The sequence below is a fragment of the Panulirus ornatus genome, chromosome 20 (assembly GCF_036320965.1).
Source record: "Panulirus ornatus isolate Po-2019 chromosome 20, ASM3632096v1, whole genome shotgun sequence".
Lineage (NCBI taxonomy): Eukaryota > Metazoa > Arthropoda > Malacostraca > Decapoda > Palinuridae > Panulirus > Panulirus ornatus.
Window position 1 is genome coordinate 74812404 of NC_092243.1, and position 25725 is coordinate 74838128.

At 41.7% G+C, this 25725-nt stretch overlaps 1 protein-coding gene across 1 annotated transcript; it reads left to right on the forward strand.

The window, feature by feature from the left end:
- Positions 1 to 4441: 4441 nt before the first annotated feature.
- Positions 4442 to 22527, forward strand: LOC139756148 (uncharacterized). The gene is made up of 11 exons (XM_071675296.1): positions 4442 to 4720; positions 12195 to 12402; positions 13636 to 13770; positions 14484 to 14641; positions 15260 to 15396; positions 16151 to 16321; positions 17632 to 17820; positions 17948 to 18070; positions 18780 to 18876; positions 20992 to 21194; positions 22160 to 22527. The coding sequence occupies exons 1-11, from the start codon at positions 4717 to 4719 to the stop codon at positions 22232 to 22234; spliced, it is 1500 nt and encodes a 499-aa protein (XP_071531397.1). The 5' UTR covers positions 4442 to 4716; the 3' UTR covers positions 22235 to 22527.
- The last annotated feature ends 3198 nt before the right edge of the window (positions 22528 to 25725 follow it).

Below are 25725 nucleotides of genomic sequence, written 5' to 3' on the forward strand. Positions count from 1 at the left end.
CATGAGGTGGTTGGCCTTAATGACCGACATTAAATCATATGGTATTTGAATCCCCTCAGGTCCAGAAGTCTATTGGTTTAGGGTCGAACCCTCCTCTTTAAACCGCTCTTTGTGATCTGATCCATCAAACATGTGGAAGGGAGGTGTTGCGTCGAGGACGGGTGGTGGTGGGGGGTGGGTTTGGGTGGGGGGGGATGTGTTCACGCCACCTGCCGACGAATCGCCTCGATCGTGGAAGATTTCGTGGACAGAATCGTTTGGTGAGTCGTGTGGGCACTCACTCACTCACTCACTCACTCACACGGTCCAGGTCCGGGGGAAATGGGAGAACTCAAGGAACCCATGTTGATGTGTAGGTCTTGTATAACCTCCTCCCTCCCTAGCCCCACCACTATCTCCCCCCCCCCCCCCCCGTTTTCTCAAGAACCGGAGGCCTAACCCTTTAACTCGTGTTTATCTCTGGCCGGCCGGGCGGGGGGGGGGGGGGGGTATCTCGTCTCTGCCCAGCTTGCCATGACGTCACGGCAAAGGACTGGACTGCTGTGGTCCGCTTGCCCCCAGAGAGAGAAACAGAGACACTGGGTCTTCCGCTACACACAACACACACACACACACACACACACACACACACACACTCCTCACTGCATCTGTATGATTCATATCAGGTGTTCTCTCTCTATATATACACGTACGTCGCACAACCAGTTTCTCTAGAGAAACCGTTAGGTTGATCAGTACACAGACGCCTGATTTCATTACCTAATCTAACCCCACGATAGTGACATGTGATGCGATAGTGGCGATAACGGAGACGTCGTAAGGGTCAAACGTTCGAGAAAAGACATCCAAACATTTTCTTAATCACCAGCTTATGTATCATTAACATGTGGAGTAACTAAACGGGATTTCTTATGGGTTATATCCACTACTAGTCTTGTTTACCAGCTGCCAGTTAGATCTTGAGTATAGAAGATGCCTGGGTTATCTGAATAGACAGGAACCACAGCCGAGTTTAAAACACTTTCACTGCATCAGAACGACTGGCGAAGGGTCGCAAATTGTGCATATGAGTAACCTTCCGTATAGATGGCGTTGGTAACGTTATACTGTGGGTAACGGTATGTTGTAGGCAGTCCCAAACGTTCGGTTGATCGACGTGTATGTACGAGCAGCCAATTAGGGACAGGTACTTCACTGGACCTGAGGGATATTTCCACGAATACGACCAGTTCGTTATCCCAGAGAGAAAGAGAGAGAGAGAGAGAGAGAGAGAGAGAGAGAGAGAGAGAGAGAGAGAGAGAGAGAGAGAGAGAGAGAGAGAGAGAGAGAGAGAGAGAGAGCTGGCCCACGTATTCCTTGCGTGTTGTAGATAGCGACAATTTAAAGGGGGGGGGGACGGGTGACTGGAAAATCTCCTTTCTTGTATTACCTTCTCAAAACAGGGAACACAGCAAGGAGCCACGTGAGGGGGGGGGGGGGGAATTTTCTTCCCCTCTAAGTCTCTGTCATCTGTTCTTGGCGCTACCTCGCTCATGCGGGAAATGGCGACAATGTATCATAAAATGAAAACCAGTCACGTTCCCACACACTGCCAGTGGCCGACTTTATCACAAACAGTATTTTTCCGTCCACATTCCTCACCTGGAGACCTCCTCAGTTCTTGCTTTGGTATGTCCCATACCTGGGACCGACCATCACCCCCTGCCCATCCCCCACACCCCACTGATGCATGATGGGAAGCCACCCACTGAAGGGAGAGGAGATCAGTTATCAGGACTGAAATCTAGGAAGGTCGATCATGCAAGAAACAGAGTGAGGAAAAAAAAAAGAGCAAATGAGACTATCATAGATTCAAAATCTCAAAATCCCTATAGTAACTGCACTACCGCAAATCCCCATTACAAAATCCCTATTGCAAAATCCTTATTGCAAAATCCCTATGACAAAATCCCTACAGCAAAAGCACTATCGCAAATCCCCATTACAAAATTCCTATTGCAAAATCCTTATTGCAAAATTCCCTCTAATGATCCCCTGTTGGAAAATCCCTGTTGCAAAATCAATATTGCAAAATCCCCTATTGCAAAATACGAAAACAAACCATATTTACCACTAATTTATTTCACATTAGAATATCCATTCACACTGCAGCTCCCTCCTATAAGGCTCCCACAGCTCCCAGAGAGCCAGCCATATCTAACACTTGAGCCCACAATAGGTCATTGAATGTGGTGATGAGTCCCCCCAATATTGGCCTACGAAGAAAACCAACAGACTACTACAATCAAAGAGAATTCAAACCACTTGGTCAGATCCGTAGACAGTATCACATACCATAATCAACAAGACATCCAGTCTCTTAGACTTAGCTATTCCCGTAATGTGGGGTTTCCAAGAAAGGTTGGATGTTACAGTAATACCAAGTATGTTCACTGAGTCAAGATGTGGATTTACAGAACCGTCAAAGGAGAGGCGAGAGTTGTGAGGAGTTTTCGACTGAGAGATGGGAAGAATTTGGGTCTTGGAAGCATTAAACTTAACCAGGTTTCGCCTACCCTACCGAGATATCCTGTCCGAGTTTATTGAGGAAGCTGTGTCGAGACGAGATGCAGGTCGAGTGAAAGAAGGAGCAGAACTGAAGGATGTAGATAAATGCAGTGTTGAGTTGTCAACGCATGAGTGCATTGGATTATTTGTGGAGGAGAGGAAATCGTTTAAAAAAAGAGAAAAAGTGTAGGAGACAGGATAGAACCTTGAGGGACACCGCTGTTGAAGGAGAGAGAGAGAAAAAAAAAAAGGGGGGGGGGGAGGCTGAGCCATCAACAGCCACAGAGATAGATCGGCCGGAGAGGAAGCTGGATATGAGGGAGCAAAGCGAGGGAGGGAAGGCAAAAGAAGGGAGCTTAGAGATGAGACACCGACGCCTAATATATGTCAAGGGCAATTACACATAACTCCTCCAAAATCTTCCAGGGATGATGACCAGATGTTAGCAAGATGGGACAGAATATCACCAGTGGATCTCGCCTTACAGAAGCCATACTGGTGATCAGAGAGAAGACTTGTGATTTTCGAGGTGTTTAAGGACATGGGAGTTGAGGAGGAGGGATTCAGAAACTTTGAAAATGGTACTGTCAAAGCAACAGGACAATAGCTAGAGTGGTCAGAACGGTCACCCTTCTTAGGGATGGGGTGTATCAATTCATGCTTCCAAGTAGAAGGAAAAGTTTGGGTCTTTATACAAAATCGGGATAGACGAGCAAGCACAGGTGCAAGTTCAGAGGCACACTGTCTCAGTATGAGGGGATGGACGCCATCAGGACCATAAGCCTTGCTTGTGTCTAGAGAAAGAAGACGCTTTTCGGACAGTATATATGAAAGAATGACATTTCCGGGAACTTAGTATTAGGGCTTCTTCCACACACACACACACACACACACACTTAAAAAAAAGTGATAAAAATATTTATCCTTTGCATTCAAATCTCTTCATGTTGGTTGGTTGTTTGCTTGGGCACCAGGCCTCGCAACTACCCGGGCCGTCAACGCCTCAGGTCGTCTATGTGAAACTAGATCCATCAACGGGAAAATCATTAGCACATTCTTCACGTATTATGTATAATATCAGACTACATACATTCTCACTATGGATGGCTGTAGATCATTAATCCCATACATACATATCTAATAAAAGGAGACAGCCATCATGGCCAATAATTGGATCATTTAAACGAAACTTGTAAAAATTAAAACTTCTAGAGTGGAACATCCACTTCTATATTCCTTTTTCTATTTTTCGTTTAGTGAATTGATCATCATCTTGATGCATTTGATGTACGTTTCTTGAAGTGTTATAGACTATCATTCCTAGTTCTGCCATAAATTGATAAATAATCATGAAAATAACTGACATATTAAAGGACATAATGACGTTCATCACTAAGCAATACTGGCCGACCAATGAACGTCTTCATGAGTGATGCTGGGCTCCGCCCCACAGTAAAGTTGCGGACAACATTTACACAATATATGTATATTCCTTCATTATATCCGTATATATGTAAGCTCAAAACAGTGAACGTAATAGATGACCAATATATGTGTCTGTGTCATTCGCTACCAAAAGACATGAAATTTCTTGATGTTTTTGAAATTACCAAGTCAATTCTTCAAAATTCTGGCAAGTATCAAATGAAGTTATTGTACCGCATAGACATACAACTCATTAGTAATATTCCCCATATGCATTATTGATAGTGATGTACATTATCTAAGCTATATAATCAAAGTGCGTTCATGGCTAATCTAATGGAGGAAAGGGGAATACAGTCCCTCTAGCCCCTTCCCCAATTGAAATTTCCTTCATGGCAAATCTCTGCCTGAGGTACGATATTTCCACTTTTGGCAACTTTTTGAAGATCTTATAAATCTTTGTAACTACTTCCCACCGTCGCATTTCTTGCCCATTACTTGACTCGAGGTCTTTCCCGAGCCCCCTCTCCCCTTTCTAGGCCGGGTGTGACTACTTTCCCTTCAACTGAAAAGAGGTTTAGCGATTAAAAGCGATAATCACGTTCGATACTCCTTAGTTTTAGCTCGTCTAATGAGACATCGGGTTACCATTAACATCACTCCATAAAAAAAGGAGAGTACATATTGTCGAAGGCTGTTGCATCGACTAGCTACCAAAGAGAGAGCATCACTACCACACATATTATGGGTAAGAATTATGTACATTATTTCTGCATTTATCTCTGCAACATTCTTCATCCCACGTGAATTTTGCCTATGACCCTCTGCAGCACTACGGTGTGATGAGCCAAAGTTAATTATGTTACCTTTTATTTTCTCCAGATTTTATATCTATGAACAACCTTCGTATTAATTCGGTAGAGGAAACCGGGCCTATTTCTAAGATTGTCGTCATTACATTTAATTGATCACATTTGTTATTTTAGTGCAATTGTCGCAGTAATCAGATACCCATTTTCTTTGTATTTCAATAAGAAATTTTGTTTGATTTATACTTCTTCGTTAGGTGAGGCAAGAGAGATGTGATTAATGAAAACCAAAAGTTCTGTAAAACTAATGATGTAAAGTCCGAAGTGATTTGTCAATACGTGAATGAATAATATTACTGAGAGACATACAAAAGTTAATTCATTAGATGATTTTCACTAAGACGATTATAAAGATCACTTGGAGAATAAGGCGCGTTGTAGAATTAATGATACTAAGTGGAAATGTATGATTTTCCAAGGTTGTGATACTAAGTAGCAAAATATATGTGATATTAAACAATTATGATATATGTATAGCAAGAGGTCACAGTGGTGCGTGTGATCTAGTATATGCTGATAACCACGAAGAAAATGAAACACAAGTTCCCAAGTGCACTTTCGTGTAATGATCACATCGTTATGGGAGATACAAGAATGAGATGGAAAACGTAGAACAGTCAGTTGACATACAAGGAAGAGACGTAGCTAAGACGCTATTGGTAAACAAGCGTTACCGGATGTTGGTGTTCGGATCTGGCATCATGACTCATAAAATCTTTATCATGTGGACAAGAAAGGGAACTGTTTTTTCAAATTTTACCTACGGCAAAGCTATCCAGTCCGTATAGACCTTCACAAATAATCATGTTACAATTCTTTGTGTACTTTATAAGATTTGATTCAATGAGATTTCTCGTGGCACAGGATTTAAGAGTTGATAACTGAATTAGCGTTACTCCAGTTAATGCAATGGTCATGATTTTCAACACGATTAAACAAAGCATTAGATTCTCGTCCTATATTTACACTATACTTGTGTTGCTTAAGTCTATCATGAAGATCCTTACCAGTCTTCCCAACAAAAAAAAACATGATTTCTAACATGATAAAAACAAGAGCATTAATGTAACATTAATATTAGTGAAGGTCTATAGAAACTTGATAGCTCTGTTGTAAGCAAAATCTGTAAACAGTTCCCTTTGCTATCCACATTATGATAATTTGATAACAGTCATGATGCCAGACCCGAACACCACCATCCGGTAACGCTTGTTTACCAGTAGCGTCTTAGCTACGTCTCTTCCTTGTATATCAATTGCCTGCTCTACAGAAGGACAATGAAGTTAGGAACCCAGTACAGAAAGACACTGAAGTTAGGAACATAGAACCGAATAATCACATGCGACACAAAAGGCAGATAAACTTCATGACCAGATAACAGACATTCGTGATGCGTGAATCATTCAGTTATAATGTGAGATTTTAACGTAGAGGTATCGTGGTGGAATGGATCCACTGCATGTAGCTTTGGACATGGGCTACAACTGAAGATGTCTGACAGTGTCCTAATATAGTTCGCTGAGAAAGCTATTCTCGACGTAAATATATCAGACTTTAGTTCTAGTTCAAAATGAAGATCTTGTCTATAGGGCTATAGTTTGGTAAAGGCGGTCACGTACGCTGCTTGTAATACAAGTTAGTTCAACATTCACCCCCCCACCTCCCCTCAAAAGAAGAAAAGAAATGTTTACACTTGCAAATTGTGTTTATCATTGCTCTTTGCCGGAAGAAGCTGGGATGACGATAGCCATCAATGAGAATGATAATAATATATAGTTTGGAAAAGTTCCAGTAAGACGTTCAAAGTTGTCGAGAGGACATATATGCATAACTGATGGTCACTTTCAACTGCTTCAGTGGTCAGAAAAAAAGTGAAATACTGACCGTAAACAACGTATAGTGCTTAACGGTCAAGCCTCAGAATAGTTAGACTAAGTGGTGTGCCACAAGGATCAGTCTTAGGAACATCTTTATTTTTTACAATCATTTACTTATGCTATTGAAATCTGATTACGTAGTAGGATATCCAAATTTGTAGACGATGTCAGGCTGTCACATAGGTACTAACTATGCACTGAAAGATTGTCGGAGCTGCTGAAGAATTATCGCCGGGTTATTTGTCGCTTTTCCAGATAAAACTAATACTATCAGGAGTTCTTCTCAGGATTGTCACGAAGGAGTCGAGTTCATAAACTTGTGGCAGCATTCCTACATGCAGTCTGATATGTTTATGAAGGACGCACTACACCTTGAACGAAGTGGGAGCTGGGTGTGTTGTTGGTCGGCTCCTAAGGTCGTCATAATAAACTAGATAAATATTTCGCCTCAAATCCACGACTTAGTACAGTATTTGCGCCTCGTCACAATCACAACGTGCAGGTTATTCGTTCTGAGTTATCTGTATGCCTTCTAACATTTACCACACTATTCTGTGAGTTTCTGGTCTCTTCCACTATCACTACGTAATAGCCTCGAAAGGACCCATTGGTCTCATGTGATGTTTAAAGTCCTTTTGTATAAAAGTTGCGGAGGTGTCGAATGGCTACGGCTGTAGCTTGAGACAGACAAGCTGATGGACCAGGTTCAAAAGGTGTCAATTGAATTTTAATATAAATTCATGAATAGTTTAACCCTTCAGCCGTAAACGCGAGAAGGCAAGCTACAGCATGAATTCTGTAGAACTCAAAGAGGAAATAATGAGTAATCTCTGATGACCTTAGGCCAAAAAAAGCAGTAAAAAAGGCGAAACTTAACTAAAGAGGATAGAAGATTAAGAGAGGATTTGATGATGGTATTCGGAATTAACAAAGGCTATGATAAGGTTGATCCAAGGAGCTATTTAAGGTTAGGTTTGTCTGATTTCACTCTTAGTAATGTACTTGGGGTGAGGCAAAGTATATTTCCATCAACAGGATTGTTAAAGTATGAAATGACCTACCAATTAGAACAGATGAAGGTAGTACCACAGATAAGTTCAAGATTAAATTTGATAATTACATCGCTTAAAGTCTTCGAATAACATATTTGCATCGCCTTAAGTACAAAAGTCATTGATATTTCTCCTTATGTAACCCACTTGCTTCCTCTTATCACACTAATCTGTATGTTTCTGATATCCACCATCACAAACAGCCTCAGTAGGACCCTCTGGTCTATTTGCTCTACTTTATACATATAATGAAATCTTAAGTAAGCTTATTCTACTGCATGGTAAAGCATTCTATCAAGATGACCGATAAAATCACAAAAATTTCGGACATTCACCTGTTTGCAAATAGAAATGAAGGTCGGAATCGTACAAAAGACATCAAAAACCATCGAAGAAACAATGTACACCAAACCTACGCCTAACCTACCAAAATTTGCTGGATCTTCGAGTCGATAATACCAAGAGATCACCTACTCCCTTTGATATTTCAACCTTAAACTCATAACTAAACAGAGTCAGACAATGAATTGATAGAGGTTAGACGCATAAAATGAGATCTTCCATTTAGCATGATCGCATTCTGACCATCTTTAAGATTTCTTCAAAATTTTTCAACAGCGTTGGAAACAGATCGACTACGAAGCCATTCAGCTTCGTTCGTAAAGCAGGGACCGAAACCCACTCTATCTTCAGTTCTTGGACATTTCTGTGTGTCCTCTGTAACGCCACCGTCCCTGAGATTCGTGAGAGGGCACAGCAGATCAGCACGTTTTCCTAGAAAATTAGTGTTTCATATTCGAATGAACGTAATTTTATTCTGAAACGGTTTTGCTTAAATCCCATGATTAGTATCAAAGTTTGGGGTCAAGGGTGAAGATATTGTGTGTGTGTGTGTGTGTGTGTGTGTGTGTGTGTGTGTGTGTGAAGTGAGTTAGAGTTGATCTATCACGACATAACAGAGGAAGCCAGCGTAGTTACTGTGTATGTGAGTTTGGAGTTGGGTGAGGCGAAATCACTTAAGTTATCATCCATATCATCTTCATAAGAATGAGGGAAGAGTATCTTCAAAGAACGCTCGAATATCACCATCGAGTACATGAATGATACATACCTAAATTCATGGTAAACTTAAGGATAAGATTAAAAGCTACAAGTATAGACAAAACATCGCCGCTCTCAGCGCTACCTGCTGCTGCTCCATGAGAGCTAGGCTTGGGCAGGGCGGTGGTGCATGGTAGCTGCATGGTAACACGGCGCTGGGTGGCTGGCTCAGCCGGTGCCTAGCTTCCACTACCACCTTCTGGTCAATTATTTTTCCACCCCGCCACCAGCGGCTGATTACTTGCGTCGGTGAGCTGTTGCCCAGCAGCATAATACGTAAGTCACAAACTGTCTTTATCAGACCTTGATGGACAGAGTACCATAACATACAAGGTTACAGAAGTGATTGATTATGTAAGTTTACAGCACTTGGTATTGTGGTCATGTACTATGGACGCCAAGAGTAGGTACAGTCTCAGAATTTTTGTACCTAACTATAAAATATGGCATCTTGCAGGGCATATTTAGACATTCAAAGACCTTAGTTTTCTCTGGCTAAAACAGTGTTCTGCTGTGTATTTGTCTATGACTACACACTTTACAATTACAGTACCTATAGCCTAGTCAGGATACACATTTCCATGTATTCTGTAGCGCTGATAGTACCACTAGTCTAAGAAAGTAACATCAACTGAATTGACGCCAATAACACCAATAACTTTGTTTCAGTCGATCGGTGACGTATTATAAAGGTTACTGTTCATATTGCTGTCTCCCATGCATGTGTTTTACTTAACGTGATTAATTGATGGAATACAGATATTCGTGTCTCTATCTACGCTAAGCTCAGCGCCACTCGAGTGCTTTATCTTGCTTTCTGCTGACCTCATGTCTACACTCTCATCGCTCTTGTGCCCATGGCAGACAGCTTCTTTATCTTTATGGTCTTCTACGATCAGTTAACTACATTCGATTATGACTTCCAAGTTCCGTAGTATCAGTAATAAGTTCTGTATCATCGCAAATGTGTGTGTTCACCCGAATAGCTACCAAAAAATCAATTTCATTTCACTTATCGGTGTAAAACTGTCCGACGGTAAAAATCATAAATGAACACATGATTCATCTTGATAAATGTGGTGTCAGGCTGTTACTTCTCTCATCAGATAACATCAACAACACACGTTACAGGAACAAATTCGTAGACCGGCAAAAAGTAGCAGCGAGAGTAAGAACTACAACAGTAGCGGTCATTATAAAGGCAGCAACAGCCGGAGCAAGAAAAGGGACAACAGCGGTAGCGGTAGCAAGAGTAGCAGTAATTCTATTTTGGAAACCCCACATTAGAGGAATAGCTAAGTCTCCCTCTAAGAAACTGGGTGTCTTGTTTAGATGTCGTAATTCCTTTTCTTCCGAACAGTTGCTCCGGTTATACAAAGAAGTGATTCGTGCTTGTAATGGAGTACCACTCTCACATCTGGGGTGGTTCTAGCTCTGCGTCCTTACTTGACAAGAGTCGAGTCGAAGGCGGTCCGACTTATAAACTCTCCCAAGTTAACTTCCAAACTTGACCCACTTGACCTTCGCCGCAACGTTGGTTCACTTTCCCTCTTCTATAGGTATTACTTTGGTTTTTGCTCCCGAGAGCTGGGTGCTTGTGTGCCCCCACCACTAACTTGACCACGCAATACTGTGCAAGCTGCTGCGTCACATGATTACTGTGTGGCTATCTGCAACTCAAAGGTGGGCCGTTTTGATAACTGTTTCCTTCCCTACACCTCGAAGTTTTGGAACTCTCTACCTTCTTATGTTTTCCCCAGTAACTATGACCTGGCACACACCAAGAGACAGGTTTTTCACCTCCAAATTCGTACTTACTTTCCCTTGTCTTTTCCTTCCCTTTCATAATTCTCTCTATATTTCATTTGAGGCCCGGCCTTGATGTGGGCTTTTGTCCGTGACTGGAACCTCCAACGTAAAGAATAAAAGCTAGCAGTAACAGGGGTGGTGACACTAAAAATTACTCACAAACACGTCTGTCCGGTGGCATGCTCATGGATGGACTCCATGTTGTCAACAGTAATGAAAAGGAAACATTACCGAGAGAATATGATGAAACTGTCAAGTTTTCATCTACACTCTCTAAGAGCCAACTTACGCTCGGCAATAGGCCGAACAGCCTAAACAAACTGTTATCCTAGGCTATCCTAGGCTACAGGTTTGCTAGGCACATTCTCTTGGATGAAGAGCGATCAATTTGAGTTAACCATTGTTCCATATTACCTTCATCTATTTTCTGTTCAAACAGTTACTCATGATAAGGGGGAACAATGCGAGACTATTTTCAAAGTAAGGTACAAATCGTCTTTGGCTATCTAAACTGCTTTCGAACATCTTTGAGCATCGGCCGGATGCGTAAGGACATTTTTATACCTTCTCTTTCAATTTTCTACTCGTAATCAGAGTGTGGTGAAACACCTACAGCCTTTGACCTACAGAAAAGATATGTCTTCACGTACACCAACCTATGAACGAAAATGTCTCGGCTAAAGGTTTAAACTTTGTTTAGTTGAAGAAGAGGTGAGGTGTTTACAGCCAGTGGTGGACGAGAAGGGGAAAACTAACCCATTTCATATCTTTTAGTTTTATTTCCTTTTTCTGGTTTGTTCATCCAATGACATCTGTACTTTTTGTCCTTTTCATTACACATAAGAACAGAACCTGAAACGATTCATGTTATGTAACAGAATCGCCAAATACGCCAGAAATTGAGAGATCAGAGATGATATTCTTGACTGTTAACTCGGGCAGTGGCGACGTCACTTCAAGATTGTGCAGTTTCTCCGCACAATCCCACGTTTAAAGAGGCCATACTTTACACTGTGTTAGCTTCACTAGATCTCGTTTCTGTCGGCGTGAATTTCAAGTGACTTTATTCAGTTCTATTTATAACTTACTGTTACACCAGGGGTGGCCTCTGTCGGTCTGCGCGGTGATGGTTCGCAGTGAAGAAACTTCAACCTCAGTTTCTTGGGAAGTTAATTATGATACGAATGTTTTGATTTACTCTTCTTAGCCTGACGGTAGCATCCTGGAGCTCCCTGGTACCAAACGCTTGATCTCAACGGTACGATCTTTGGATGTGACCTTGCCGTGACCTTTGACCTCGTACCTGAGGTGTAAACTGAAGGTCAAGGATCTAAAGGTCGCACCCGTGAGTTCAAAGGTTTGTGAAGCTGTGGTAAAGGATTGTACCGACATGATCAGTGGACTGAACAAAAGTGTCCCAGATCAAAGCACCAATATAAGGGATGCTGGGAATAGGTTAGCACTCCACAGGGGGTTAATAAAGTCTTATTTTCAAACTCCTTTCTCCTCCGCAGCTCGATTCATCACCAATAAGAAGGGGGAGAACGATGACGCACTCCGTCACAAGATGAAGAACTACTGGGAGGTGTACAGCCCCACGTTGGAGTCTATGATGCTCTCCCACGACACAGCCTACCTGGCCGAGAATGAGCAGAATGAAATCCTCTCCTACCTACCCAACTACAGCGGCAAAGACGTCCTCGAGCTGGGCGCCGGTATTGGGTGAGCGACTCGGTCGTACTTGTTTGTTTACCTTACGATTAGTGAGTTCGTCGTTCGCGTATTTTCACTTCGTCGTCTTTTTAGGAAAATAGTTATTTTCTGTCTCGTGTGGGTCCTTCCCCGCGTTTACGTTATTCTGTATTGTATTTCTTTACTTTTAACTTGAAATAATTTCCATATTTCTAACACATAGCTAAATCCTGTCCAGCTTTATCGTTTTTTTTTTTCTTAAAAGGAATAATCGTAGACATTGCATCACATACTAACGTCATGTTCTGTAGCAGAGCTTTGCAGGCAGTGGAGGTGTGATGATAAATGTGTGTACATCTCCGCACTAGAATATTTTTTCTCCTGTTATAACGTTAAGTGGCGGGAGAATGGTGCACACAACGGATAAGATAACGATAGACAAATGATTCTTGGTGGTTTGATTAAACTTTTTATCGTGTATTATCCGCTGTGTTCACTGCACTTGCCTTATTTGTCCATAAAGTTTATGACAACAGTCTTATGGTAGCCATGCACTTGCTGGTCAATGAAAAGCTAGGCTTCTGCTGTCCATGGAAGCATCTTTTGCTCAAAGTGTCGACCAGGCAAGTGGAATTTTAGATCTCGAAATAATCAGTAATCAACTCTGGTCAGGTGGTTCTGGTCTGTAGGGAAGGTGGTTGACTCAGCTGTTCGGAGCCACAGGCACGACTGCAGCGTGAGCGTTGGAACATAGAATCTCGTCATGGGATGGGAACGCAACTTTGGTTGATTTATTTCCGTTTTCTTCTTGACGTCACCGCGCAATTTTCGAGTCAGGCCTGAATGATAGTCACCCTAAGCCGGGGTTTTAATTCAGCACAAAGTCACTTAGTAGAATCCCTCAAACTTCCCAGAAAATCTAGACCATGATCGCTCTGCCCGAGGGTTAGATTCGTAAGAGCTACAGGGTTGGAGAACTCTGGGGTGCTTTCCGTTACACAGTTTTCCATCGTTGTTATAAGCCTGGGTTGTGAGGACGGTTGTTGAGTGCCCGCCCAGTCATCTTAACGTCCATATGTCTATTGTCGCTGTTGTGTTTGTTTTGGAACGGAAGGATCTGTGAGTATGTGTTATATAACAGACCTCACCTCACAGGAGATTCCATAAGAGACCTCTTCTCTCCTCACAGAAGGTTTCATAACAGACCTTCCCTCACCTCACAGGAGATTCCATAACAGACCTCTCCCCTCCTCCCCCTCGCAGGAGATTCACGTCCAAGTTGGCGCCCGCGGCGGGTCACCTGACGACGGTGGACTTCATGCAGGAGTACATCGACGAGAACCAGAGGCTAAACCAACACCTGAAGAACGTGACCTTCGTCTGCAAGGACGTCACCAAGTACGTACGGGCACCATCACGTACACTAACACACGTACACGGGTATCACGTACACGTACACGGGTATCACGTACATGTACACGGGTATCACGTACAGGAATTTGATACACTGGTGTATGATTGATTACGTGGGCGTTCACACACACACACACACACACACACACACACACACACACACACACACACACTCCTGGCTCAAGCGAGGATGCGCGTGTTTAGATATATGTACACACTAGAGTAAAACCATACATGGTTAAGAGACGAGGCAACTCTCTCTCTCTCTCTCTCTCTCTCTCTCTCTCTCTCTCTCTCTCTCTCTCTCTCTCTCTCTCTCTCTCTCTCTCTCTCCCTCCCTCCCTGTACTACAACAGAGTAATTACAGATAGTACGAACGACCAGGAATTACACACACCATCAGCTGATCCGTCTTGATAATGATTACTCTTCAGTAAAACTAATAACAGTTTTGTCTTCATTACTTGGTCAAAATGCTTTGCATAATAAAAAAAAAAACCCTATTTTTCCCTATTTTTCCCCTCCCTTCAGGAAAACTAGATTATCAGACCCTTTAAAACGACCTCCTAAAATAAACCATCACAAAAAAAAGTCGTTTTTTCCTTGTGGCCACTGCAACATGATCAGCAATGTCTTCCTTTCCTCAACACAACCTGAAACTGTGTTTACAAACTTTCGTTTCTTGTCTCTCCCTCCAGACTGGACTTTCCCGCCGGGTCGTTTGACCTGGTGTTCAGCAACTGGCTCTTCATGTACCTGAGCGACAGCGAGACCTTCCAGGTCTTCCAGAGGATCATCAACTGGCTCAAACCAGACGGCTACTTCTTCCTGAGGGAGTCCTGCTACCATCAGTCAGGTCAGAGAGACGCTGCTTCCAGTTCGTTCGGGAGTTTGTCTTTTGTTTTTCATGAATACGTCTCTGTATACCGAGTCTCTGAGTCATCCAGTGACTTCATTCGTGTGAAAAGAGCATACACGTGTCGGAGGAATACCTAGGTGTGTTTCGTCCCTCTAGAAATAATGATATAGGGAAGAAAAAGGAATCTGATAGTGCGAAAAGTAGCGGACACCATGAGTCAAATCTACCCTACGTTGGCATTTATAGTTCAGAATGTTGGATTTCCTATATTATGTATTCTAGTAGTTGCTAAACCCACCCTGTATAGACGATACATTTTGGGTTGCTATGACTGTCTTGTGAAGGATATTGGAAACTCTATATGGGATATTCCAGAAGAATATATTAGCATCTATCAAAGGCTTATTCTCCTGTAGCTCTCGACACAACCAGAGACCACGTCATCTATGATAAAAGTGTCGTATGTGGTGACGACACCCTCTTCCTCCTCCTCCTCCTCCTGTCTCACCCTTCGTCTCCTCCTCCTTCTGTCTCACCCCTCCTCCCTTGCACATGCCAGGAAGAAGCCTATTGTCAGGTATGCGTGACCGCACGTCTCCTTCGCTCCTCCGACAGGTAATGTGAAACGCAACGAAAACCCGACCCTCTACCGGACGCCGTATGAGTACTTCCAGATGCTGCAGGAGATCACGTCTGATGACAAGGCAGTGTACAGGATCATCCGAGGCAAGAGCATCCTGGCCTACATCCACGTGAGTCAAGGAGACAGAAATGATAATACTTCAAGATATTAGTTTCCCGCGTGAGTAAGGTGGTGCCAGGAAACATGAAGAAAGACCACATCTGCTTTTCATCCAATCTGTCCGCCGCCCCCTCAGTTTACCCTCAACTACCACATTATTCACTATCGCATCTAAATCATCCGATATCTTTCACTGACACACACTGCTGACAAACCAATTAGCGAATCTCGGAACAATCGACTCTCCTCATCACTCTTCTCATGGCCAGGTGCATGAGCACTGATCATCACTTACTTCTCGTAGTCCACTTCCCTAACTTTCTTCCACACACTCCCACAACTCCTGTTTCAGGGTTAGTGCTACCCCTTCCCTAGCATTCGTCCTCTCAACAACCTCTGACTTTACTCCCAAGACATTTCTAAACCATTCTTTTCCTTTACATTTGAGTTCTGTTTCCCTCAGAGCCAAAACAGACAGGTTTCTTCCCTCAAACAAACTACTTATCTCTCCTCTCTTCTGCATCCCCACACATTTAAACACCCTAGCTTGAGCCTACAAGGACTTTATATATATATATATATATATATATATATATATATATATATATATATATATATATATATATATATATATATATATTCTTGATGATAAGTAATGGTTGTAGACAAAATTTTAGAAAGTAATTATACTTATTTGCAGCGAACGTTATTTCCATTTTTACGGTCGGCCACTTCTGAATCGTTTTCTTTATCCCTCGTCACAGCACCACGGGAACCCCAACCAATTGTGTTTCCTGACGAAGAAGGTGGATATCGAGGAGTCGGACCAGAAGACGCAGTTCCTGGAGTCGCGTTACTCCCTGAAGAACATCCTGGCCCAAGAGAGGATCTATGGCTACAACTGGTTCTCTGGTGGAGGCGAGACCATTGCTCGGGTAAAGATCATATTCTATTATTCTCGTTCGCTGTTTCCCGCGTTAACGATGTAGCGCCAGGAAACAGACAAAAAGAGATCCATTCACTCACATACACATATGCACATACACGTACATCTATATACACATACATATGCATGCGCATACATGTGCGGTGAAATCGCACTTCATACATATACATATATATAGCCATGTACATATTCATACTTGATTGCCTTTATCCATTCCCGACGCCACCCCGTCCAACAGGAAACAGCATCGCCACCCCCTGCGTCAGCGGCGTAGCGCCAGGAAAACAGACAAAAAAGGCCACATTCGTTCACATTTAGTGTCTAGCTGTCATGTGTAATGCACCGATACCACAGCTCCCTATCCACATCCAGGCCCCACAGACCTCTCCATGGTTTACCCAAGACGTTTCACATGCCCTGGTTCAGTCCATTGACAGCACTTCGACCCCGGTATACCACATCGCTCCAATTCATTCTATTCCTTGCACGCCTTTCGCTCTCCTGTATGTTCAGTCCTCGATCGCTCAAAATCTTTCACTCCATCCTTCCACCTCCAATCTGGTCTCCTTCAATTTTTCTCTATTGAAAATTGCGTCCCTCAACCCTACTGAGCCTAATAATCTTGCTCTTATTCACATTTACTCTCAACTTTCTCCTTTCTCACACTTTTCCAAACTCAGTCACTAACTTCTGCAGTTTCTCACTTGAATCAGCCATTAGTGCGCTATCATCGACGAACAACAGCAGTCTCGCTTCCCAGGCCCTCTCATCCCTGATATATTTCTAATAATACGGAATTTAACACTTTCAAGAATTTTTCATTAAATGAACATTTACGTTACTACTGTTGTCATCTATTTCCAATTTAGACTGGAATTATCCATTGCAGAATAGCATCCTCAATATCACTGATGAGAAGAGCAAGACATAATCATTAGTAGTAGTCATTACATCTGGGATTTTCTTCGACTTTATTCCATGTAAACTTGATTTAGCCACGATGGTTTAAGTTTTAGTTCTATGATTGTACTTCAAAATCCTAATGGATTCGTGGCAGGATTTACCCTTCTAACCGACCACTGGCCAATTCTTCAAAAGTCGCCTCATCCATATCCAAGCTCCACCTATTTATATTCATGGTATAATTGGTAGTGTAATCATCATTTGAAAATGTTTGTAACTATATAGGTAATGGCTTATTCATCACATCGCCATATAAAGATGAATTAATGCTACTACATTCCTCATTCTATTCTTATTTAAACGCCATACACATATAATTTCTTTTTTTTTTCGTAGGATTTTTGCCTACGTCTTGGCCTGCGGCCAGGCCAGCAGGTGCTGGACATCGGCTGCGGTACCGGCGGCTCAGCTGTCTTCATGGCCAGACATTATGGTGTCCAGGTCCATGGCGTTGACCTCTCCACCAGCATGATCTACCTGGCTATCGAGCGGCAAGGAAAGCTTGAACTAGAACTTAAGAAGAAGGTCAGCAGTTACGTTGTATCGCAAGTATAAAGTTTATGCAAATTTAAAAAATTCTGAATGATATTTATAATCTTATCGACACCCGTGAATTAAAAACAAAGCTAACGTATTATTGTTTTACTTCCAGTTGCAGTTTGAGATCAGCGATATACTAAAAGTGGATTATGTGGCCGAATCCTACGACGCCATTCACAGCAGGGATTGTTTTCTTCACATCCAAGATAAACAAAGGCTCTTCAAGAAGCTCTATGTAAGCATGGCACAGCCCACACTCAGTCAGTGAGACGTATTAATGGCTAGGTTCACTAGTTTGGGTAATGGTATGAAAATACTTCGTGAGAGTACTTTTAAGAGACTAGGCTGTTTTGATACCAAAACTATCGAATTACCTCTGGGGAAATATGTTTTGGCCCTCGACCAAAGCCATTGTCATTTCTAAAGTACTGATTTTGGTAAAGTATGTGAAATACTACATTAAGATGTTGAGAGCAAGCATAGCTGCGTGAAATTCCAAGTCTGTTAAACCTCTTATCAATTGCGCTTTTTTTTTTTTTTTACTTTCTATCTTCAATTTCTTATCAGTTACACAGTACTTGAATAGAATATACTGAGAGTAGAATGCAACTTGGGGGAGCCCTGTAGGCTGTGATATGTGTAAGGCTGTAAGTGGTTAACTACGTGGTTCCGAGTGGTCGTCGTCTACGCTACGCAGCCTAGCATGAATCAAGGGTTCATCATAGCTTTACCCAGTTCGCCGTACTCACCATCGCTCTCAATTATCAGATATCTTACTACTACCTAATAGCTCCGGTGCTCCCTAGCAGAAATAGAAAATAGTCATGTAAGAGTATAAAGTTCATTGCACAAAACTGATCATAAAGCGACTGTCAATAATTCCGAGGATGCAGATTGAGGTTAGAATTTGGGTATATTAATGTTTTGTTGGGTCCTCTCCCCAGCGGTGGCTGCGGCCGGGAGGGAAGCTCCTCATCACTGACTTCTGCAGATGTGACGTCCCGACCTCAGAACAATTCCTGAAATACACTGACTTCAAACGTGAGTATCGGCGTTACGTAACGTTCTCCGTAGCCAGGACTACCTTTAGTATTGGAAACTTTAAATGTTATTAACTCTGTAGGTAAAAAAAAAAAAAAAAAAGTGTAGAATAGGTGGTGTTAAATTCTTCAATTTCCATCGATCGTAAATCTCAACGCCTGTAGAAGGTGCTCTTAGATAAATTTGGGACCTTTATAGTTGTAAGTGTATGTATGGCCATTAATGATTGTAGGATTGTAACCACCATCTTCGTGTAGTAAAAATGTCTGAAACCAGACGCATTCATACATAGTCTGGCACCTTGGAAGAATGTAGGCTGGTTGGCTACCCGCATAGTTATCGACTGTTAATGGTTGAGAAGCCATTAAGCTTTGACACTTGTTTGACTGCCACATCCGTTTGCATAAACATCATACAAGCCTATAACAGCCTGGATCGAAACCGGGACCCCAACTTGGCAGGCGGGAGCGTTACTGCTAGGCTATGATCGCCTCTAATAGAGAAATGACTATTCGATTACTATATAATCGAATACCCTTCGTCTCACGTTGGTGAGCAACGGGGTCTCCACTGGTCAAATCCCATCAGACTTGCACAACCAGTAGATAGCCTGATGGGAATATCTACGAGTTGTGCTGACCATACATCTTTGGAAGACTCATTCACTGTCTGAGTGATTAGTCTTTCATGACTTAGAGGTTCTAATTAGGTTACCTGTCTTTCCTTGTAAGTCAGTTGTCTCACTTTTGGTACCATCTTTGATAGTGTCCTCAGCACCGAGTCTATTAGGTCTTTGTGTTTCTTTAAGCGTTGAGACAAAACCTGAGAAGCATATTATGGTAACTTAGGCCAAATACAAGACATGGAAAGCTTGCGGAGTATTTCTTTACCTATGTACTTGAAAGATATTCTTATATTTGCCTGCCGACACTTTTTTTTTCCTTTACTGCTCTTCGAATATTTGACTCTGACGACATACTAGGGACGATGTCAACACCCAAATCTCTCTCACACAAATTCCTGTAGTTTATTTCCTGCTGGATAACATTAATACTGAGGCCTTCCTTCACTCTGTTTCCTTGTTATCTTACACTTGCTTGGGGTGAATTTCATCAACCATGTATCGAACCAACTTCGAAGTTTGTCTCAGTCCCTTTGCAAGTTGATGCAATCCCCTTAGCATCATCCGTTAACACATTCTGGTATGAGTTTAGTTTTTCTGTCAAGTCAGCGCAGTGGTCCCAGGACCAGTCCCTACGTCACGCCAATGATGCCCTCACCCCACATCGAGAAGGTTCCTCAAACATGCGTCCTGTGTTCAGTTCCAGTATAATAATCTTCCATCCACCCGTGGCACAGTGTCAAATGCATTCTGGCAGGCAGTCCAGAAATACTGACAATCCACCCAGCCTTCTCTCTTGTGTACAACAGCTCACTCTCTTGTAAAACTCGAACACATCCATCATACACGACCTTCTCATCATAAAACCATGTTCTTTCACGTATGTCATCCACAGGTTTCTTATTTTCTTTCCCAGGACCCTACAGACTACACTCCTCTGTGACGTTCGCACTTTTCCGCTCCTACGGCACTTTACATTTCTTTTACTTCCCAGGAACACCTTCAAAAACATTCCAAGAGGCTTGTAAAGTGTCTGCATGCATCACAACACATCATGAACCATATCAGTCGAGTAATTCATAATTGTGCGATACAGAGAGTTAGTTTTACACTCGTGCTGCTCCTTCCCTTAACTATATATATATATATATATATATATATATATATATATATATATATATATATATATATGCAATATCTCACTCTTATGTATGTATGTATGAACACACACACTAACACACACACACACACACGCTACCTTAAGCCAGGTTCCCATTTATCGACCAGCTCAGAGGGGTAAATGAACAGGTGGGATTGGCTGTGGGCTAAATTCTGCTCCCAGGATTCGAACCTATGCCGGCCCGACCCGGGACGGGCCTGTGATGACTCATGGTTAGTCATGCTAACCACTGCAACACGGTGTGTGTTGTGTGGGAAGAGGGGAGGGGGGGGGGGATCATTAGCACCTAAATTAACATGAACTTTGTATCCAGGTTACTCGCTCAGCACCATAAAATCCTACCAAACTGAACTCGAGGAGGCTGGATTTGAAAACGTCAGCACAGAGGACCTGCGGGAGGATTTTATAAAGATCCTTGAGTCTGGATTGAAAGCCTTTATCACCACGAGGGAAGCCTTCATCAAAGACTTCTCTCAGAAGGACTTTGATGACATCTGTTCCAGCTGGACTGCGAAGGTAAGCATTACATAACCAGCCATCCAACAACAGAGAGAAAGAAAATAGGTAGTGAGGCAGTAGCAGTAAGACACGGGCGTTATACGGAGTGCTATTGGATCAGGTGTCCCGCTCGCTACTGTATCAGGTGTCCGGGTCGCTGTGGCGTGGAGGTATCACTGAGTGATCAGTTCCTCTTGCTTACACCCGACGCCATAGCGTTCCAACTCGCTATGGTGCGGCGGGCAGGCAAGAGGCACCAACTAATCAGTGACTGTCATGCCACAGTGACAGGGAACCTGATCCAACACTAGTGTATATGACCCCGTGTCTCTTCCTCCCTATCCGTCAGAATGAACTGCAACTATGGGGGGGAAATAAAGAAAAGCTACTGGAAAACAAAAGATATTCCCCAGGGTGGACACCTTTCTCTCTATCCTTAGATTAGTATGAATTAAATTTCATCACAAACTGACCTAACTTAGCCTAACCTTTAGAGACGTTGACCTCAGTTAACATCAACTGACCCAATACAGAACAAGTTGTTTTTGGTCAGTTTTGTGTCTTGGTGAAAGTTCAAAAACTCGAGGCTTGCGATCTTGGGGATGAGAAAAGTGTTTCAAACCTTCAGAAAACACCTCAGTTATTTGGAAATTGTACTACGTCCTTATTCCGCTAAGTCTATTGCGCTGGGCATAAAAAAACAAACAAAAATATACAGACTGATAACCCAACCCAGTTACGGTTGATAATTCTTTCCCATATAGTAAACTTGCTAGGTGTTCCCTCATCTAGAAACCATATCTAGATATCTTAAGTTCTATCCAGTGTTTAGATAGCATATTTCTGTAGACCAAACGTTCCTCCAACCTGCACATCTTTCATGCTTCTTAATCATATAATATCAACTCAAGGAGTGATATCATTATTTTTATTTTCCTAACGAATGATTCTAAATTGATTCATGTCAACATCTTTTCCCTCAGATTCACTGGGCAGGAGAGCGACAACTCACATGGGGAACCTTCACCGCCACCAAGCCTGAGGACACAAAGGCGTAAACAACAGCGTCATCTGGACCCCACGAGCGGTTATGTAAAAAAAAAAAAAGAAAAAAAAAAAAAAAGACGCAACACTGACACAAACTGTCTGATAAAAAGAAAAAAAAAGGACCCAACTTTTAAATGAAAGGAAGTAAAAAAAAAAAAACACTATAAAAAGAGGAAAATTTAGACAATATTGTGGCGTTATCGAGGTGATCTGTTGTTGCAACTGATTTGAACAAGTGGAGGCGCCAATAATAACGGCCAAAGGGATTTATATGAATAAACTCATAATAAACGGATTGATATTAGTAATTGTTTCCCCTCAACCTGAAGAAAGAGAATCTGATCGTATAAAAGAGCAACAAAAATGATTATTATTATTATCATTATCATTATCATTCTTAACACCTGAGAGTCTAGTATATGAGATTATCTTTCTTTTTCTTCTTCCAATTGGAGCCCTTAATGATCCTGATAATGAATAGGGCCTAAAACCCAAGCAACCTACAAACAATTACACCTTTTTCTGAAGTTATACATGCAGGGAGAGCGCGTAGAGTCTAAGCATTATCTTGAACACGTGAAGTAGTTCTTCAAGATTATTCAACTGATGGTTATAATGACGTTGTCAGCCTTCATGATCCTGTCAGTTTATTGGACCAAATCCCAAATATTCATAACCAACTAACTTCTCCTACTACAGTGGCTATACTGTATATGCAGTGAGGTCTTGTGTGCTTTTAAAATCATCTTGACAAAGATTTACATTTCTTATTTTTCTTTTAATTTGACTCGTGGTTACAACTTGCTGACGGCCGTCTGGATACTACCAGTCTGATAGTCAACCACCCAACTTACGTCTCCTCACAAAGTCCAAATACAGGTGCTCCTCGACTTACCATGGAGTTACGTTTCGATAAACCCATCCTACGTTGAAAATATCGTAAGTCGAACATATCAAATCCATTTAATACTGTGCATCTAACCTCCCGAGCATCATAGCTTAGCCTAGCCTACCTTAAAAGTTCTTAGAACACTTAATTAGCCTACAGTTGAACAAAATCATATAATAAAGAGTTGAATATCGCACCATAGCAAAGTCGAAAAATCTTAAGTCGGGGAACATCAACATAGTAAAGTAGTGTATTGTCTTAGGGTCGTCTAGTTCGTCTGTGTCAGATTCGTATGTTCATGCTTACTGAAGTACTTTCTCTCTTCTGTAGGTATTACTTTGGTTTTGCCTACCGAGAACCTCTGATCCCCCATTGAATCTAACACATATACTTCCATTAAAATCCACTGTTGTATTTTATCTTTACCACTTACATGCAGCTAAATCCCATACACAGATTAGATTAATTCTATCAAAAATCCGAGCAACCTAACCGTTATCCAAAAACAACTTTACATAAAGAAATCCCAGACGTGTGATCGATAAACCCCGCTCACCGACAACGATTTAAATGTCACAGTCGCGGGAACTTCCTCTACCTCCTCCACTGGCAGTGGCAATCCTGGCTTTGTGTCATCCTCTCCAAGCTTCTCTGTTCATATAATAAGTGTCAATTATCGGCAAGAAACACCATCTGAAGATTGCTGAAGATGGCTACCTCCCTTTAGCATCGCAATAATTAACTTAAGTCACTCCTTCAAGGAACGCGGGAGAGAAATATAAGTGTGAAAGTTGTGCGCTCAACGAAGTCCGGAATAGGAGAATGGCCTTCCCTGTGTTGGTACCTTTCCATCACTCAACTGTCTCCTTCGCCTCGACACTTACCCTAACTGCCAGTCCTCACTCAGGTGCTTGTTTCACACTTCTCATGCCTCCTGTCGTGTCTAGCATTCTCATGTTAAACCATGAACCTTAATATATATATATATATATATATATATATATATATATATATATATATATATATATATATATACACATGTGTGTGTGTGTGTGTGTGTGTGTGTGTGTGTGTGTGTGTGTGTGTGTGTGTGTGTTACCGGACTTCACTTGCTTGAGATTACATCGCAAGTGATAAGTCTTAAGTTAGGCTTGTATCAGTGGGACTACGGCGTCGTGAAAGAACTCAGTGCAGAGTCCACAATTACCCTGCGACTAAAAGCAGCGTAGGTTTGGAGCTGAGGAAGCTCCCAGAAAAAGTCGTCCCGAAATAACACAAAGACAATTTGAGAGAGAGAGAGAGAGAGAGAGAGAGAGAGAGAGAGAGAGAGAGAGAGAGAGAGAGAGAGAGAGAGAGAGAGAGAATGATTATCTGCTGCAGGGCTGTATGAAGATATCAAGGTCTTATGTAATTAATAACTTTAATCTTTTTTATCACTATAGATATTAAGTAATCAAAACTAGAAATCTAGTGAACCTCTTACGTCTGATTACATAATCATTTGCTCATGAGAACACTTATGCATAAAATCAAAACAAGTTTTATATATAAATTCGTTCATTACTTTTTTTCTTGAAATATTGACCATAACCAGTTTACGTACACCACATTAGAGGAAATGATATTCGCAAAATACATTGACGTTGTAGAATTTTCGGGGGAGTTTTACATCAAACGTGGAGAAAAATAACACTTTGGTTGGAAATAATCAATTTCTTTCGAAATATACTTTAGTATAGTGAAAGAACATAACAAATTTTGAAATAACCTATGACCAAATATATCACTTCGATAACATTTAAAAGATGAATAAAAAGATAACTCCACTAATTCAATGAGCAAAATATTAAAGATATATTCTAATACTTCAGAATGTTCTACTAAAAATTGTCACAAGGTTTTCGAATAAGAAAGTTACCCCCTTTTCTCAAGTCTGCGCACTGAGCCTACAGACCTAAAATTGTTCTAGGCATAATCTTACCGAACCTTATCATACATACAACGACCATATGTGTAGTGTGTGTGTGTGTGTGTGTGTGTGTAGCCTTAAATTTACCTTGAATTCTCGAAGAGGATCTGTAGATTGCATTATCATTTCATGTTAGAAAAGCAGAAAATGAACACACGTATGAAAGAAGGGATGAAAGTTAGCGAGCATGGAAAAGTGGCCTGTGTACAGAGATAACAGAAGAAATTGACAAAATGGCAGAGCATGATGGTAAATGAAACTGTGGGACTGAAAGGTATCCAGGAAAGCAAAACTTAAAGGTAAAGTGAATGGCATACGGAAAGGGGGTTGGTTGAGAGTGGGGTGGGGTGGGGGGTGGTGTCAGGAGTGGATGAGTGGATGGGTTGGGGTTGTTGAGGATGTGAACGTAATACGAATGGTTTTAGACAGTGGACTGAGGAAGTGTATTCGCTAGTGAAGGAGAATATCGAGGTGTAATGGCTGGTATGTGTTGGAAAGGAATGCGAGTGATTTGGAGGAGTGTAAAAGAAAGAAGTTCTAAATTGAGTGATTTGGTGGAGTATAAGAAATAGGAAATGGTCTAAGTAAAGGTAAAAGAGCTGAAAAAAAGAGGATAAATGAGATATGAGAAAGAAATGATATAC

Bases quoted from the DNA above. Each gene is read 5' to 3' on its own strand.
- LOC139756148 (XM_071675296.1), top strand. The intron at 15,397-16,150 runs GTGAGTCAAGGA...CCCTCGTCACAG, and splicing joins GCATCCTGGCCTACATCCAC to CACCACGGGAACCCCAACCA. The intron at 18,071-18,779 runs GTAAGCATGGCA...TCCTCTCCCCAG, and splicing joins GGCTCTTCAAGAAGCTCTAT to CGGTGGCTGCGGCCGGGAGG.